Source organism: Engystomops pustulosus, chromosome 3, assembly GCF_040894005.1.
Source record: "Engystomops pustulosus chromosome 3, aEngPut4.maternal, whole genome shotgun sequence".
Classification (NCBI taxonomy): domain Eukaryota; kingdom Metazoa; phylum Chordata; class Amphibia; order Anura; family Leptodactylidae; genus Engystomops; species Engystomops pustulosus.
In genome coordinates, this window is record NC_092413.1 from 138,072,239 (window position 1) to 138,089,758 (window position 17,520).

At 41.6% G+C, this 17,520-nt stretch overlaps 1 protein-coding gene across 6 annotated transcripts in view; it reads right to left on the reverse strand.

Annotated features, from left to right (window-relative positions):
* LRRC1 (leucine rich repeat containing 1) overlaps window positions 1-16,283 on the reverse strand; it is a 165,119-nt gene extending 148,836 nt beyond the window's left edge. Inside the window, exon 1 of one of the 6 annotated variants that reach the window (XM_072142281.1) lies at window positions 15,660-16,283. In XM_072142281.1, coding sequence (XP_071998382.1) covers window positions 15,660-15,818 — 159 coding nt within the window. In that variant the 5' untranslated portion in view covers window positions 15,819-16,283. The remainder of the gene's footprint in view (window positions 1-15,659) is intronic. The other 5 variants (XM_072142280.1, XM_072142283.1, XM_072142282.1 and 2 more) reach the window with 5 other exon arrangements.
* Between the last annotated feature and the right edge of the window lie 1,237 nt (window positions 16,284-17,520).

Consider the following 17,520-nt stretch of genomic DNA (forward strand, 5'->3'; position numbering starts at 1 on the left):
AATCTTTTTCTAACTTTTATTTCTCCAATATGCTAAATTTCTAAAGAGGCTACTGGGGCGTGGAGTAGCTGGAGCTCAGGCTACACAGCGCAGCTACTCCACGCCCCAATAGCCTCTTCACAAAATTGCCATAAAAGGAAAAAAAAAAAAGTTATAAAAAGATTGCAGGGACGTGAGGATTAGCCCTTATAAGGGCTATCTTCAGGTACAATAGAGGCACTTTAAGGTTTCTTTAATTGTAGCGAACCAAAGAATAAAGATAAAATAATACTTTTACGTTACTGTGGTCAGGGGAAATTTAATTTGTTATGAAATTGCAGGTCCATATTGTTTTAACCCATGTGAAACACTGAAGGGCTCAATAGATTTAGAAGTTGTTTTACATACATTGAGGGGTGCATTTTCTATAGAGGGGTAATTTAGGGGGTTTTACTATTATTTAGGCCTTTCAAATGTGTTGGTGATTTTCATGAAAAGAAGAAAAATCCCACCGAAAATTCTAAGCCTCATAACATGCTAGAAAAATGAGAGGACACCTGGATATGTCAAAGCGTTCCGAAGTCTTAACCAATCATTGTGACATGCCAGATTCTAAAAATCTGGTCCGAGTCTGGTCACCAAGCAGAAAACTAGTCAAGGGGTTAAAGCATAGCTCCGAGGTTATAGTGATTTTACCAAATTCTCATATGTTTCCCCTTAAAGAGTAACTTTAAAGGTTTTTTTTTATCAAATCAATAGCTCTTGGGATGCAAAACAACTTTGCCTATTATCTTTGTTACCTATATGCAGTTGTTTCCTAGCTATTTTACGTAGTGCTGCAATGGCTGCTTCCTCTCCAAGTCCTGTGAATCTATACTTTGTTTCTTGGTTTACATGGGAGGGGAGGAGCTGCTGCTCCCCAAACACAGGGGAGGAGGTCACGTGTATGTAGCAGCGCTGGATGTGTCCAAGACAGAGGTCTCCTGCACAGAAAAGTGGGGTACAAGATGGTTGTTCCCCATCAGTCCCTCCATCCCAGTCTGTGATTCTACAGAACATTCTCTCTCTGTCCTTTCCACATGCTGCTCCCTTCCTCCACCTTGTCATCAGCAGTATCAGCACTGTGCAGATAACCTATTAACCCTTAGTGCTCACACAGCAGAAACTAGATACTTCATGTAACTAGTGTACTTGGATTTCTTCCACTTATTATGTTCCCTGCTCCTCCACACGATGGAAGCTGGCAGGCCGATCGCCATATACATCCTGTATGTGCAGTGTACTGTGGATTTAATTGTGGGAAAACCAATTGTGGGACTTACTGCTTAACCTCTTCCCGCCGCAGCCCTTTTTCGATTTTGCGTTTTCATTTTTCACTCCCCACATTCAAAAATCTGTAACTTTTTTATTTTTTCATGTACAGAGCTGTGTGATGGCTTATTTTCTGCATAACAAATTACACTTCAAAATGGTGGTATTTAATATTCCATGCCGTGTACTGGGAAGCGGGAAAAAAAATTCCAAATGCAGTGAAATTGGTAAAAAAAAAAAAAAAGGATTTTATGGATTTCACTGTGCACCCCAAATGACATGTCTACTTTTTTCTTTGGGTGGGTACGATTACGGGGATACCAAATTTGTATAGGTTTTATAATGTTTTCATACATTTAAAAAAATTAAAACCTCCTGTACAAAATTTTTTGGGGGGGATTTTGCCATCTGCTGGAGCTATAACTTTTTCATACTTTAGTGTATGGAGCTGTGGGTGGTGCCGTTTTTTGTGGATTTTGATGAAGTTTACAAAGTTATCATTTTTAAGACTGTACTACCTTGTGATCACTTTTTATAGAATTTTAATTTTTTTTTAAATGGCAAAAATGTGCCATTTTCGATTTTGTGCGCGATTTTCCGTTACGGGGTTAAATCGCAGTGAAAAACCATTATCATAGTTTGATAGATCGGGCATTTTCGGACGCGGTGATACCTAATAGGTTTATATTTTTACTGTTTATATTTGTATCAGTTCTAGGGAAAGGGGGGGGGTGATTTGAATTTTTAGGTTTTTTTATTATAATTTTTTTATTTTAACTTTTTTATTTTTTTTTATTTTTACTATTTTTCAGACTCCCTAGGGTACTTTAACCCTAGGGTGTCTGTACGATCCTATCATATACTGCCATACTACAGTATGGCAGTATATGTGGATTTTACTACTCATACATTACAATGTGCTGACAGCACATTGTGATGAATGGGTTAACCCGAAGTAGCTTCGGGTCTTCGTGAGACCCGAACCTACCATGGCGACGGATCGACACTCCCCGATGACGTCACGGGGAGCGACAATCCACGGAAAGATGGCGGCGCCAGCGCGCCGCCGTCTTTTTTAAGCCGGCGGCACCTTTCCCGGCAGCGACCATCGGTAAAACACCCGCGATCGGTGCCGGCACCGATCGCGGGTGTTACCGGTAAGCCTTTGCTGCGATATGCAGCAAAGACTTACCGGCTATGGAGAGGGCTCGGCCCGCGAGCCCTCTCAATGTACCGGGACCCGACATGTGACGTACTATTACATCACATGTCGGGAAGGGGTTAATTACTTTTAGAGAGAACACAAGGAATCATGAGATCTGTGGGCATGCTAACTGGCCTCAGCTTCAGGGCATGGATTGAGAAATATTAGTCTCCGCCCACTTCACCTCTAGTGAGAAAGATTTTTGTACCAACCGTTTCGGAACAGAAAATGCCATAACTTTATAAAGAAAAGGGTGAAAAGGACAAAGTACCGTATATACTCAAATATAAGCTGAGTTTTTCAGCACAAAAAATGTGCTGAAAAACTTAATCTCTGCTTATACTTGAGTCATGGAAAAAAAACCAAACAAAAAACACACACACACACACACCGACGAACCCCCCCCCCCCCCCCCCTCCGGCCGGCAGGTCCTCTTCTATATCGCGATGGTCTATCGCAGGGATCGTGATGTTAGACGCTCGACACACACAATGACGTCAGCAGCAGCTGACGTCATGATCCCTGCAAAGGACCGCACGGGGACACAGAGCCAATGCCAGAGCATCGCGGTATAGAAGAGGGCCCGCCCAAGGAGGTGGGGGGTTTAGGGCGTCAGAAGGCAAGTAAAGTTTTTTGGTTTTGCTTCTAATGGAATTATACTACAGGGGTCAGGGGCTGGGCAGGCTGTATACTACAGGGGGCTGGCTATATACTGGGAGGCTGTGACCAATGCATTTCCCACCCTCGGCTTATACAATAGGTTTTTCCAGTTTTTTCTGTTAAAATTAGGGGTCTTGGCTTATACTCAGGTCGGCTAGTACTCAAGTATATACAGTAGTTATCGTTCCGTTTGTTTTCAAAAGGGGAAAATCACAAAATAATTTGGTAAAAATCACTATAACTTTACAGTTACGCTTTAACTTTCTAAAGTAAATATCACCAGTGGTGAAGTGGGCAAAGTCTGACCTCTTCCTGTACCTACCTTTAAGCAGAGTCCAATTCACTTCGCCCACACATCCTATGATACCCAGTGTTATCTCATTAAGTAATTTAGCAGCAAATCTAGCGTTATTCCTACAAGTAAATCCACTGAACAAGACATAGAACACATACAGGATGTTTATGGTGACTAGCCTGGCAGCTTCCATCACATGGAGGAGCATGGGAAAAGTAATAAGTACAAGTAAAATAGTTATAGTATACATTATAGTCTGTGGTATGTAAGCACTTAGGTTAATACCTGCTCTTCACAGTGCAGAAAATGCAAAGTACAAGGCAAGGGATGGGGTGCAGAACAAGGTGAAGAGAAAGAAATTTGTGCAGAACCACAGACTGAAACAGAGGGACTGATAAGGAACAGGGGAGATCTTTTACCTCATTCCGTGTAGGAGACAACTGTATCCACAGCCCTGAACACACTCAGCCCTACTATGCACATACACAACCTTCCCCTCCTTCATCCCCTGTGAGCAGGGAGCAGCAGCCCCTTCCCACCTAGAAGTCCTAGGAGTATATTTTGTAAATTTGTTGTAGATTCGTTCAGTTTGACAAGACTTGCCAGCACATGCAGGGGGGCTACTTTAGAACGGAGCTAAACGAAGGAAGATGGCAAAGAAACTTCTGGATACAGGTAACAAAGATAATAGGAAAAGTTGTTCTACATCCCAAGAGCTTTGGATTTATAATTTAAAAAAAAAAAAAAGCCTCACAGTTGAGCTTTAAATAAGACACACGAGACCTAATAGGGAAGATAAGTCTACCTTCCATTCATTTCCACATTAGATTTCCCATTCCACATAATGATGACAATTTTGTGTTATTTTTAAAGATTACGGCATCTTTTTCTAATCTGAAGCTACCAGTAAATATAGAAGAGGGACTGGGAGGAATGATCTGCAGACAGTGAAGAGTCTGCGTTGTAGAGAGAGACACAGAAAGTTGTGCAGGGTAAATGGGGATGAGGAGGACTGAAGAGAGACATGCAGCAACAGAGCTTCTGCTAGCTACATAAAGATTAGCCATTTAGGAGTGAGGAGAGAAAACACCATAGACTGCCATCATTCTTGTGTAGCCCACCAGTGCAGCAAAGGAATGGCTGATTCATTTCTTTCCTGCCCATAAAGAAGCCCACATTAGCCATAAGCTGGTTCCAAAAATCCATTATTGAGGAACATCAAATAAGTAGTTTTACAACACGATAATAGCCCAATATACGCTATACAAACCACACTCAAACAGGCAAGTGAACGGGTTACAAGGCAGGGATTTGTTAAAGCGTATCAGTCACTAATGGGCAAGCTTAAGTGAGACAGAGCCCTCCCTTCATCATGAAGAGGTACATAAATAATGAGAACTGATAGACACACACACTGAAATCAATACATTTATTAACTCATCCAATACTGCAGAGGCTCACTCAACCATCTGGGATAAGGCAGGCTTAATGGAAAAAAAGAAGTCAATTGATGCACGGATTATTGCATGTGACAGATGTCCTGCTGATGTGCAAGGGAACAGGAGGCAGAGATTAATCTGCACTCTACTGCCAGACACTTCTATAAATCATTAGCGCATGGACGTTTAATGGTCAGATAACCCAAAGAGGTTACAACATTACTTCATATATCTCACATCTCCATCTATTTCATTACAAATATAGACATCACATGCTATATTCCTGGCCTCCACTCCAAGTGACAAGAAAGCTAGCAACTTAATATATTTCTTACCATAATAGTATAATTGCACCAAAAGGTCTTTTCTCAGCTTGTAACAATTTAATCATGTATATGATCAAATAAACTCGAGTTTACATCTCATGTACAGCACAGGAACACCTTAAAACCAGATAACTTTGTCTATTCTTGTCTCCAGCAAGCCATTTATGGCCAACATCAGCTTGGAACAGCACCTCGAATCGATGCAATCTTGGTACAATGTTTTTGGAGGCCTTTCTTTTTTTCCCAGAAAATAGGCTTGTTCACCAAAACCACTTCATTTACATCCATAACTTCTCCTGAACATAGACCTTCTTATACTGCTTCACTTTGTATGAATACCTGGGGACATTCACCATCTGGGCTTACAATGAAAAAAGGCTTGTTTGTTACGATAACTAAAAGTGAAACTCCACAAAACTCGTATATTTTGACAAAACAAAGAAAAGATGACAAAATCTAGATAAATCACGGACAGCAACTATTGGCAGTAGAGAGGAGAAAGAATTTAGTTGAAAAGAAGAAACTTCAGCGAGAAGGTTTAGCCTTTCGATTAAAGGAATTATCCAATTTGTTAATAGAAAGAAAAAAGGAGATGTATTCAAATTAAAACAACAGATGGAACTTTGCCCCTGGTAATAGAAGTCTATTTTTATTACAGATCACGGAAAACGTCTGGTTATTTTGAAATTAATTTGTAAAGTCACATCTTACACTGCTTAATATGTAAGCCATTCTATTCAAGCCAGAGGCGAATGCCAATGGGAGCTCTAAATGAGAAATTCCACAATAAAGAGTAATGCAATAAGGAGTGTAGTCATAAACTCCAGATTATATTCCTTCATCTACCACAAACAACAATCCAGGTAGATTTCTCCTAATTGGAAACAGTTTGGATGCTAAACAGACAATATGTAAAGTTATTTTAGACAGTATAGTTTTGTAATATGTTGTGCAGTTTCACTGGTTGCAAAAATAACTCACTTAAAGAGAACCCGTCATGCAAAATAACCCTTAAACTAAATATATTTTCACAAACTGCCATTAGAGAGCATTGCTTCTATCCCTTCATTATCCCTCTACATGCCTGTAAACTTAAGCAATGAGGTCCTAAAGCTGTATGCAAATGACCTGTGAAATGTCCAATGAGTCATTAGCATATTCAAGCTGTCCACCTTATTCATGAGTGGGAGGTACAGCCACACCCCCAGTGCTTAACTGACAGCCTGTATAATGATGTGCTTCCTGGTGCTGGCGGCCCCTGCAGTCTGTGTGTGTATAGGAGAGATACAGCAGCTCCAGGCTGCAGCAATGTTATAGCAGAACATGTCAGGTACTTATGTAGCTGATGCCTGTGTCTCACATGTGTATTAGGAGGATACAGCATGTCAGCCGATGCAGCACACACACTAGCAATGCTTTACTATACATTACACACAGACATGAGCAGGGGGAGGAGAGGGGAGGGGCAACATGGGTGACATCACAGCCTCTGACCATGTGACTAGCCTCATTTACATAATAAAGAATAGATGATTTTATAATGATTAATGTATGAAATAACTAGATAAAGGCTGGGATGGAATCCATGTGAGCTGCTCCAACAGGTAGTGGTGACAGGACTAGTGGCAGAGACCTGATGACAGGTGTCCTTTAATACTTTTCACACAAGCAGATTTCTGCAAATAAACAAAGCAAGTCAATCCACATTCCTTTGTTGGTTGATCGCTGGCTTGATTATACAATTTTGAAAATCAAGATTGTTCACCATCATCTGTATATGACTATGGTAATCTTCTTACATTTGTTATCAATGACCAAGAACGGTTTCTGGGCTGTTATCAGAGCCCCTCCATGCTCAGAAATCGCAGGCTGTTACACTGTGCAGGAGGACTTTCCTACTGTGTGAGATTAAAACAGGCAGAGGAAGGGAGAAGTTCTGAGACAGTACAGTGAAGGGGGATACAGTGTAACATTATCTGATGCTAGAGTATGGAGGAGCTCTGGTAATATCCCCCACAGTACTTCAGACTGGATCTATGAGCAAGTGTTCCTAGTTTATAATTCTTGATTTTGATGGCAGATTTCCTTCAAGACTTGACAAACGATAAAATCAGAAGGAACAGTAGTTTTTAAGAAAGAAACAAACATACATACATACATACATACATACATGCAACCTTTAAACTTTTTATCTTTATATTCATTTCATTTTGTTTATTTTAAGCTTGCTAGTGGGTTGTCCGCTTTAATCCATGGTAATTGTCAGTTATGTCTATTCGAGCAGTGATATAGAGAAGACTGAACATGAACATCATAGCACACCTTAAATTTAAAAGGATAATCTATAGCACGTCAAAAATGTAAGCAGTACAAGGACGAAGCACCTCCCTGCCCTCTCCCAGGCATCATGCTGTCGGGTTATCATAGGTGTAGATAGCCTAAACCTCCGAATGCAGGAACATACATGCTGCACAGCTGGGAAACTAGGGCAGTGCCAGAGACATGTTTGGTCACCTGAACTTAAGAGAGATCAGCCAAGGGACTGTGGACATGCTGGCTGAACACTACAGTGAGGTGACAGATCTGTGAGAGGCTGCTGATCAGACAGGATTATGTATGTGGCGATCCACTGTTTGTGAGCCATCTGACATCAGTGGGTAAGCACTTCTACCACCAATATCAATTGGTAGGGACTGCCTGGAATGCAAAAATAGGACCTGCTATATCTTCTGTGGAATGGGCAGTTGTCTCAGCGCACCTAACCATGAGTGAACCCAATGGAAAGAAATATGTCCATTACAAAGTCATATGCACAAGGCCAAAGTCATAGGATTTATACAAAATGCAATGCATATTCAGCGTTAAATACATTCAGATCCACTGCATATCTTAAAGGAAATCTACCACCAGGATGAAGGATTGTAAACCAAGTATACTGACATACTGGTGTGTGCCCCCTCTGGCAGAAGCTGCTCTTCTTGTAGCTTCATATGCCTTTGTTTTTAATAAAAAGAGGTTTTAATAATTATGCAGATGAGCCTTTGGGGCTTCAAGCTCCATTGACATCTATAGAGTCTGGAGCCTAAGGAAACTAAAAGAAAGGTCCTAAGAAACTAAAAGAAAAGCAGAAGCTGCCAGACGGGGCACTCACCAGTATGTCAGTGTGCTGGGTATACAATCCTTCATCCTGGTGGTAGATTTCCTTTAAATCTGCAGATTGATAATCATTGCCATTCATAAGAGATGTAGAAGAAATATTACATTAATGCTGCTGTGTGCCATACTTTAAAATAAACGGATGGCACTCAGAGATGCTGGTAATATACTGAATAGATAAGTCATGTTACTACAGATTTCATACTCAACTAAAAATACTCCTCAGAAACACTTAGGAGATTTTTAACTCTGCCAGACAAAAAATAAAAATAAAAAAAATTGTGCAACCTCTGTCCTGCTCTACAACCAGCCGACTACAGATCAAACACCATTGTAAACGTAACTGGTTCTATAAAAAGCACGTATATGGTGTGCAACAAGCCCTGAACTTCAGCAGATTCCACTGGATATTTCCGTTCTACCTGTTCTAAATGAGTTATGTAATTGTTTCTGTAAAGCCAGAAAGTGAAACACCTTCAAACAAAGAACACACCCATGGCTTTTCTTTGATTTCACAAGTACATGTTTATTGGAAATGATTAAAGATTATATTCTTCCTTATATTGCACAATATATTGTTTTCTAAAATGACCAATCTACCCATCAATGGGTGTGCTCTACAATGGTGAATACATTGGCTGTATAGAAGAAGAATACCATACTTAAAATTCTGTATGTAAAGAAGATTACCAATCTAAGCATTAGGACGTGTTTAACTCCAATAAATAAATCTAAACTCCTCAAAATCCATTCAGCTATGTTTATAGACTGACAAGAAGAGAACAGAAAAGCACCCTCTATTATGGATGGAATGAATATGAAAGTGATGTCAGTCTGAAATCTGCTTATAATAGTTCCAACAAATTAAAAACTAACCAATCAATAAAATGTAAAATGCTGTAGAAGAAAATGTAATACATAGTACAGGTGGTCCCCTACTTAAGAACACCGGACTTACAGACGACCCCTAGTTACAAACTGACCTCTGGATGTTGGTCATTTACTGTACTTTAGCCTTAGGCTACTCTTAACAGTTATAACTGTTATCTAAGGTGTTTGTAATGAAGATTTATTGTTAATCCTGGTCCTTATGACAGACAAACATTTTTAAAGTCCAATTGCAACAGAGACCAAATAAAATTTTGACCGGGGTCACAATTATAAATATACAGTTCTGACTTACATACAAAATCAACTTAATTACAAACATAAAGAAGCTATTTTGTACATAACCCGGGGACTGCCTGTATACATGTGTGTCAATAGACACATACAAGAGGTAGACCTTGAAAGGGTTACCTGGAAATTGAATATAGACAGCCTGACGCGAATATAGGTGATCAATATCAGCTTTGTGGAGGTCAGACTCTCCGCACGGATATGAAGAGTAAATTAACAATACATTTTAGGTCAATGGGGAGATTCCAGAGCTGGCCACAAATGGCGAATTCAGACCTTTGACTAAATTAAGTTAGAGAATTATAAGAATTGTCACATCGCATGAATTAGAACTTTTACCCACACTATTTACAGCTTCTGCCAGAATAGACACTTGTCCCCTTTCTGGAGTTATCACACATGTTCAGCTTTTGTAATAACAGAGATAGTAGAAGTTTTACCTTTTGAATGCTGTGTTCAGTGGACAGCCTGCTCATTCAGCTTCAATGAAAAAAACTGATGATCAGTGCTATAAAAGCAGCAGGTTTGTTTGTTGGTTGGTTCAGGGCATTAACATCATGGCACTGGAGTTTGGCTAATAGTGCTCTTCATTGAATTTTATTAAAAACCCACCAAAAACATTTACCCCATCTTGCCCCACATAAACTACAATAAAAAGTAAAACAACATGGCCCCTAAAAAAACAAGCCCTCAACTAGCCATATGGATCACTTGGAAAATGGGAATGCAAAAATTATAGATTTATTTTCCCTACATCAGGTTTTATTCTACAAAATTTGTAAACGTAAGCAAAACCAAATAAGAAAAACACAACAACATTTGTGGTCAGTAGGGGCTTCTTAAAAAAAAATAAACAAACAGAGGCATGAAAGCTGCAATGCATTCAGCTTACGACCGGCAGACTAAAAGGATGCATAGTCAAACCTGGGAAGCAGCAGCAGCGCTGTAGAAGGGGTCGTCCCAAGTTTTGTTATCCACAGGAATTAAATTACCAATCTAAAACTGCTGGTACTTCCACCGATCATCAGAAAAGACCACCACAGATGTTCCATTCTCAATAATTGATGGAGAAGCAGGTCGTACACGTGTCCCACAGGGGAGCACCACAAATTACAGAGCATAGTATTTGGCCATCTTTAACACTAACAGTGAATGGAGTGACAGGGCATGTGCTCGATTTGGGGCTTCATTCATTGAGAAAAGAAACCACTTGATCGCCTGCTGCAGGGGTCTGTTTAATGCTCGAGTGAGGTCCCTGCTTATCAGATTCCCTATCCACAGGATAGTGGATAGCAATAACAACATCTTTACCCTACAAACAGGTCTTCAATACTTTTTTCTCAGAAAAATTGCGTTCCCATTGGGTACTTCTAGTGGCCATTTACCTGTCCTGGTTATGCGACATTCATGTGTATAGTACAGTACAGTCACATGTTACATGCCGTTTACCTTTCAAATGACCAGAACAGATATTCTTCCAGTGGAACTAAACAACGAAGGTCCTCAGTGAAGAGATCTTAGACATCTTGAAGCAGTGATACAGAAGGTAAACTGAAAACCAAGGAAGCTTTTCAATAGGCACAGAAACACCTTTATTTGCAGAAACCAGAACAAGCTTACCCTTGTAAGATAAGCATCATTGTTAAACTAATTCTAGCAAAGAATTTCCTGGGCTAAAAAGAATATTTAAAGGCTCTAAACAAGGAAACAACTTGCTGGAATATTTTCTGAAAATCACTGGGGGAATGTAACATGGCCGGTCAAATTCTTTTCTCTGGCTTTGGATAACAGGACAAAGGCTACAGGAGAGGTAGAGTTACATCACATACCAGAGACATGTCCATTCTTGAGAGAAGAATTAGGTTTCTTTAACAGTTCTATGTAAAAATGTGGAAGCACAATGCCATCTATACTGAGCAATGACACTGCAGTCATCTTGGGTAATAATTCCTTTATATAGCGCACACAGATTCTGCAGCGCTGCACAGAGATAGCCAAATCAGTACATGACGAAATTGGAAGATTTCCATATATAGGGGGACTTTAATGCAATTTATAAATCACAGCACCAGCACCCACCATGTAAATTTAAGGCTTTAGGATTGCTACTTCATGTTTTGGTGCAGTTTAGATCTATATAGATATAAAGTATAGGACAGTGATGGAGAACCTTTTAGAGACAGAGTGCCCCAACTACAACCAAAATTAATTTATTTACTGTTAAGTGCCAACGTGGCATTTTAAGCAGTAACTTACTGCTACCTGTTCTTCCTTATCTTTCAACTGTATTGGCTGCCTGAGGCCACCAATACAGTTGAAAGAAGGAGGGCAAATTCAGACTTTCATTATAGCTTCTCTCCAAGTTGCCTGGGATTGCAGAAAGATTTGGTGGATTTGGTCCTGTTTGGTGAACTCTGTCCTGGGGTGATGGCCTGAGTGCCCACAGAAAGGGCTCTGAGTGCCACCTCTGGCACCAGTGCCATAGGTTCGCCACCACTGGTATAGGAGAACTACAACTGGATCTTAAAGGGCAGACTTGGCAAACCTATGGCAAACAAATCTCCCCTCCTTCTTTCAACAGTAAGAAGTGGTGTCCTGCTTGCACCAATTGCATTGAAAACTGTGGGAGTAAGGGAGTATTGGCACTTTGCAATTTAACAAGTGTGTTATGGGTCTTTAAAAGGTTCTTCGTCACTGCTGCTCACCCCTGCCCCTCTCCATAGAAATTAGTAGAACAGTCAACGATACAGCAGAAAATAGAGCATGCTCTATTTTTTGGCAGCCATGGCTCAGAACGGTAAACTAACCGCACCGACCCTGGGCACCTCAGCCGTCTATGGGGGACATATGTACGGTCGCACATACTTCCCCCAGACATGAAGCTTTATAGGGCATGTTCACTGTTGGCATATCTGTACCAGGTTTAACGATGTGAGCCCAAGTTGGGCTACGGGTATTATTGAGGGACGTAGATAAGCATGTCCCCGTAAGGTTACTTGGACACAAACGTATTCTTGCCCTGAAAAGAGGACACCTCTCCCCTCTCCATAGAGAAGCGAGTGGCTAGCACCATAGCATAGCTAAATATAGGACATGCCCTATATTTTTCTGTGCAGTCACGGTGCGGTGGAAGAAAGGTTGCTCACCATACCGTGAGGGGTGCAGCCCGATATCGGTCCCCATTACGTTCGTATGGCTTAAGATGTACTTACAACAACACAACATTTACAGATGGGCCTTCTACTTAGAGAACAGGGAGTGAGGCTCAATTATTTTTCTGAAGGAAATCCTCTATTGGAACAGCATTTTTTTGGTTCCCACAGCACTGTACCAGAATGCAGTACAATTCATATAACTGGCTTTAACCTAATGTCACACTACAGATTTTAAAAACAATTCTCATTCTCTCAGGGATTTTTTCTGGATTTTACCTATTGATACGCTTCTACTTCATAAAAGGTAAACTATGCGGCTACAAGCAGATTTTGCATTCAATTTAAGGCAAGTGCTATGGGGGCTACTAACCCCTGTAAGGGAAAGGCTTGTACCCCTAAAAGGCGAAGCTTATTTCAGATTGATTTCTGTTCGAAGATCCAGGGCATTCAGTTAATCACTTAGTTCCTGGTTTTTTTTTTTTCAGCAATGTGTGTAACTATGGGATTGTTATCAATCCCATACACTAAACTGCTACTTGTTTAGGCTGCGGACTTGTGGCATGACAAATCTGTGCTTAAAACGCTACATTTGCAGACAGCCTTATCCCTAAACACATTGCGCAATTCTTTAGTAGTACAAAATTCATATGGTGATACACGATGTCACAATGAGGATTCAAACAACAGATCAGTAACATTTTGATCAATCTCCTGTGGGTGCTCTTCCTGCCACCCAATAAGAATCAAAGCCTACACCTGGGAACACAAAGTTTTTACTCCCCCTTCCCTATTACCAGGGGATTTCTAGTCTACAAGGACCACACGGCACGACCATGCACATGACATTCAGTCATGAAAATTCAGCAGCAGCTTCGTCTTTAATAGGCCACAAAATAATATTTTGCCAGAAGTGAGTACAAGTGTGTAAAAAGTTTCATGTCTGATAATGTCTCTTGGACACTACATGTCCTCACTAAGACAGTGATACACATCAATCACGAATTCCACGAGGAAGGCAACAATGATACAAATGTAAAGTTTAAGTGTAGACAGAATGCTACAAAATTAAATAATAGGATATACAGAACAATTTATGCCCCTTCCTACCTTTCTGTCATTTTTGTGCCGGTACACATACAGAAGCCGGCATGTAAACAATGGGGGGTAGATAAGAGTGACAGCTAAGATTAGCCACATCTTATCACTCCTGCTATTTCAGGCCTATCAATGAAGAAAACTGCACGTTGCGACAGGGCCTGCCCTAATTGCAGATCCCCATGAGAAAATATTAGGACTTCTTCAGATGTATACCTGGTAAAGAGGTATCGCCTGATTTCTTCACTCTTCTTCTGGTGTGTTATCCTCTGCTTTTGTGTGACCGCATGTTAAATTCTCCACAGAAACCAGATTTGAACAAGTCCCAAGTGCTCTACCGATGACATTATACAAGTAGATAATACTTTAATTATAACAACCAAATGGTTAAAACCCAGATATTTATAGCAAATATATTATAATATATCTGCCCCGGGAAAAATATTCTTCTCTAGATCAAAAAGCACTCACAAACCTTACCTAAGCTAACAAAACACTGGATTCTAATGGAATGGCTGCCAATAGCCAAAAGCACTTCCGAAAAAAAAAAAAATTATATCTTTTTCGGATGAGGTTTCTCTACATTCAACAAAAGGCTTCTTTTCTGAGGTGGTTTGAATCCACATAATACAGTGCAGGTATATCCAAATACTGAGAGCCTGAGACCTTTAACAGAGCACCAGCACAGACACTGATAACTGGTGTAACTCAAAGTGACAATGACACTGTGGAGAGCAGTAAGTGGATGGGAACCAAGGTTATCTTTCTCTCATGTAAGAGTGCAACTCTACTGTCAAGTCTCAGTCTGTGACCAAGATTGGTGGGAAAAATAACAAAAATAGTTAAACCTAAGCAAACAAGTGCCGCGACGGCGGAAGAAGTGTACAAGTCACGTCAGGCTGAGACATATCTGTCACTTCAATCTACTGGAATTACTAAACACACATAGAACTGACAACACAGGAGCAGAAAAGTACCGCCCCTCCCCCACCACTCAAAACAAGTTCTGACAGCAGAGTCACTGGTTATACCCAAATGCTATTACATGAACACCTGACTCCGGATCAGGATGTAACCCCCCTAGACCAAGCCATAGAAAAGAGCATGCATGGTGCTAAGCAGATTTCAGTTTCAGGCCTGGGGCGCAAGTTGTGGCTCTGGTGCGGAATGTCAGTGGCATAATCATGTCACACCAGAAGTCAAGCAGTTACTCACTAATGGCGTCTATAGAGATATGGTCGCAATAATTATGTTTTCACGCCAAATTACACGTACAACTCCTTGATAATAAAATGATATGTGCCACAAACCATGGATTTTCTGTGTGCTGCTTTGGAGGAAGGAAATATAATGTGATGTCTCAACATCAGCACAGATGAACTGGATGAACCGGAGGCTATTCAATAGGTGGACCTGTGACAAGTCCTGGAATACATTTCTACTGCGGGAACAAAGATTTTCCTGACAGGTATTTGGAAAAGAGAAACCTCCTCCAAAGGTTTATGTGGTTCCAGAATAAGAAACGTGAACATCTGGAAGGAGCATTCTGAGGAGATCCCAGCTGATAAACTGGTAGGGTGAGAGTAGCTCCTCCCAGATGTCTATTTAATCTGGATGGTTGGCATAGTCTACAATTCACCCAATCTCTGGCTGTATATTGGGAATCGGTGGCAGCCATCTACAAGACACTCTTATTTTCAGTGCCATAATGCCACAGGGGTATTTACAAAAGTACTAACTTTTTGGGTTTCAAGACACGGCCCCAGAACCACACAGAGGTCCAGGTTTCCCACACACCCTACAACATGGCAGCGGCTAATGCCAGCTCCAGCCCCTGTGTACTTCCTGTGCATTGCTCACCCTGGGCAGCTCCCTCAGCTGGTTGGCATCCAGGAGCAGCTCCTCCAGACTCCGGCTGTACCTGTAGATCTCGTCGGGCACTGCCAGCAGGGAGCAGTGTCTCTTGTCCATAAACTCCACATGACGGTTACACCGCCACAGGGGGATGCAATGGAACATCCCCGAGGACAGCCCGAACCAGCGGCCCAGCGTGACTATTGTCCCCCGCTGCAGGTAGCCCGAGTGCCAGTCACTTGCGAGCACTTTGTACGGTCACCATCCAGATGTATGCAGCACAAGTTTCCAAACTCCCGAGAGTCAGGTCCCAATACCTCCGGAGCAGACAATGACCCTGTGCCCGCGGGTCACCCCTCCCCGGATCCCAGGAAGTAACCTGTGCAGATCGCGTGTGGCCCTGACTCCCAGGCTCTCCAGCTCCAGCGTCCCTCCCCCTGTGTGGACATGTACACATGGACCGGTGTGTGAGCGCCGCCTCCTCCCCCTCTATTATCACTCCGGGGCCTCTCCCTCCTCCTCAGGCTCCTGTGACGTCCGTGTGACCCGCCCTTCCCGGGCTCTGCTGCCTGCTCCCCGGGCCACACACGTCTGAGTCACCAGGAGAGGCGAGGCCTTCCCTGACAGGACTGCGGTCACCACACCTGACACCAGCCGAGTGAAAGTGCTGGAGTGTGTGCTTACACTGACTGAGTGTTGTCATAAGCAGGAGAGGAGTGCTGAGGGTCAGTGCAACACAGGATTTGACATTTACTTCAGTGGAAGATTGTCTTCTCTATTGGAGGGTTTGTTAACTTGTGGAAATAAGCAGCATGATGTCTCGTATTAGGAGCAGAAGCTGAAAAAAATGTAGGGCAAACGTCTACATTCATGTCAGAAAGGCGGAAAAAGTGTAGAATTTGTCATGACATAACCTCTGAGTATAAACTAGGCCTCACAATGTGTTTGTGTGAAGTCATATGCGGAGTGTGTAGGTTATTCATAACCCCCAACCATCAGGCCGCTTTTACACACAGTGAGGCCCCAAAATAAAAGTATTGGAAATATATGTAAAATAAATATCAGCACTCCGGTCAGGCATAAGGTGAACTAAGCTGCCACGTTTCAAGCATGAAAAAGGCTATTCTGATACATGGACCGAAGGGCTGCTATTTTTTTCTAAATAGGAGGTGCAATATAGATAAAGAGGAGAAAGTCAGATAGACAGCAGCTCCTCTCCCCCCTATCTCCCTGAATGTCTCTGTCGGTCACTAGGGCCTTGGGCTAGGCTTGTCCTACAACATCCGGGCCCCTGCTCTAGCAGTCCGGAACAGACTGAGTTCTGATCTAGACTGTTAAACCCCTAAGAGAGTTGACCCCGAGATCTTCATACCTGCAAAGGCAGGGGACTCCCAATGGTAGCAATGAAAACATCAGTTGGTCCTGGAAAAAATTATGCACATGATCACGTTTGTTTGTTTTGGTTACATTGTGTTTCCAACACATTACCTGAACGCCAAGTAAATGCAGTCTTACCTCAACATGTGATTGCAGGTGAAGCCTTTGGATTGTGTTTTAAAACACAACCAAAATGCCACATGTGAACGTTGCTCCAGGGGATCTACAAACACATCATGGCTCCTGAAAACTATCCTGCCCAAATGGCTCCTTCCCTTCCGTGCCGCTATGTGCCCAGTGGTTTACATATGTCCACATATGTCCTCTTAGTCGGAAGAAACTGCACAATATATTCCTAGATGCATTTTCTTTTATTCAGTTTATATGCGTTAATTTTAGGGCTAAATGAATGTATTAATGATAAATATTATTGAATTCCAAATCAAACCTTCATTTTGTTTGAAGTTGTGAAAAATAATTAAAGGGATAA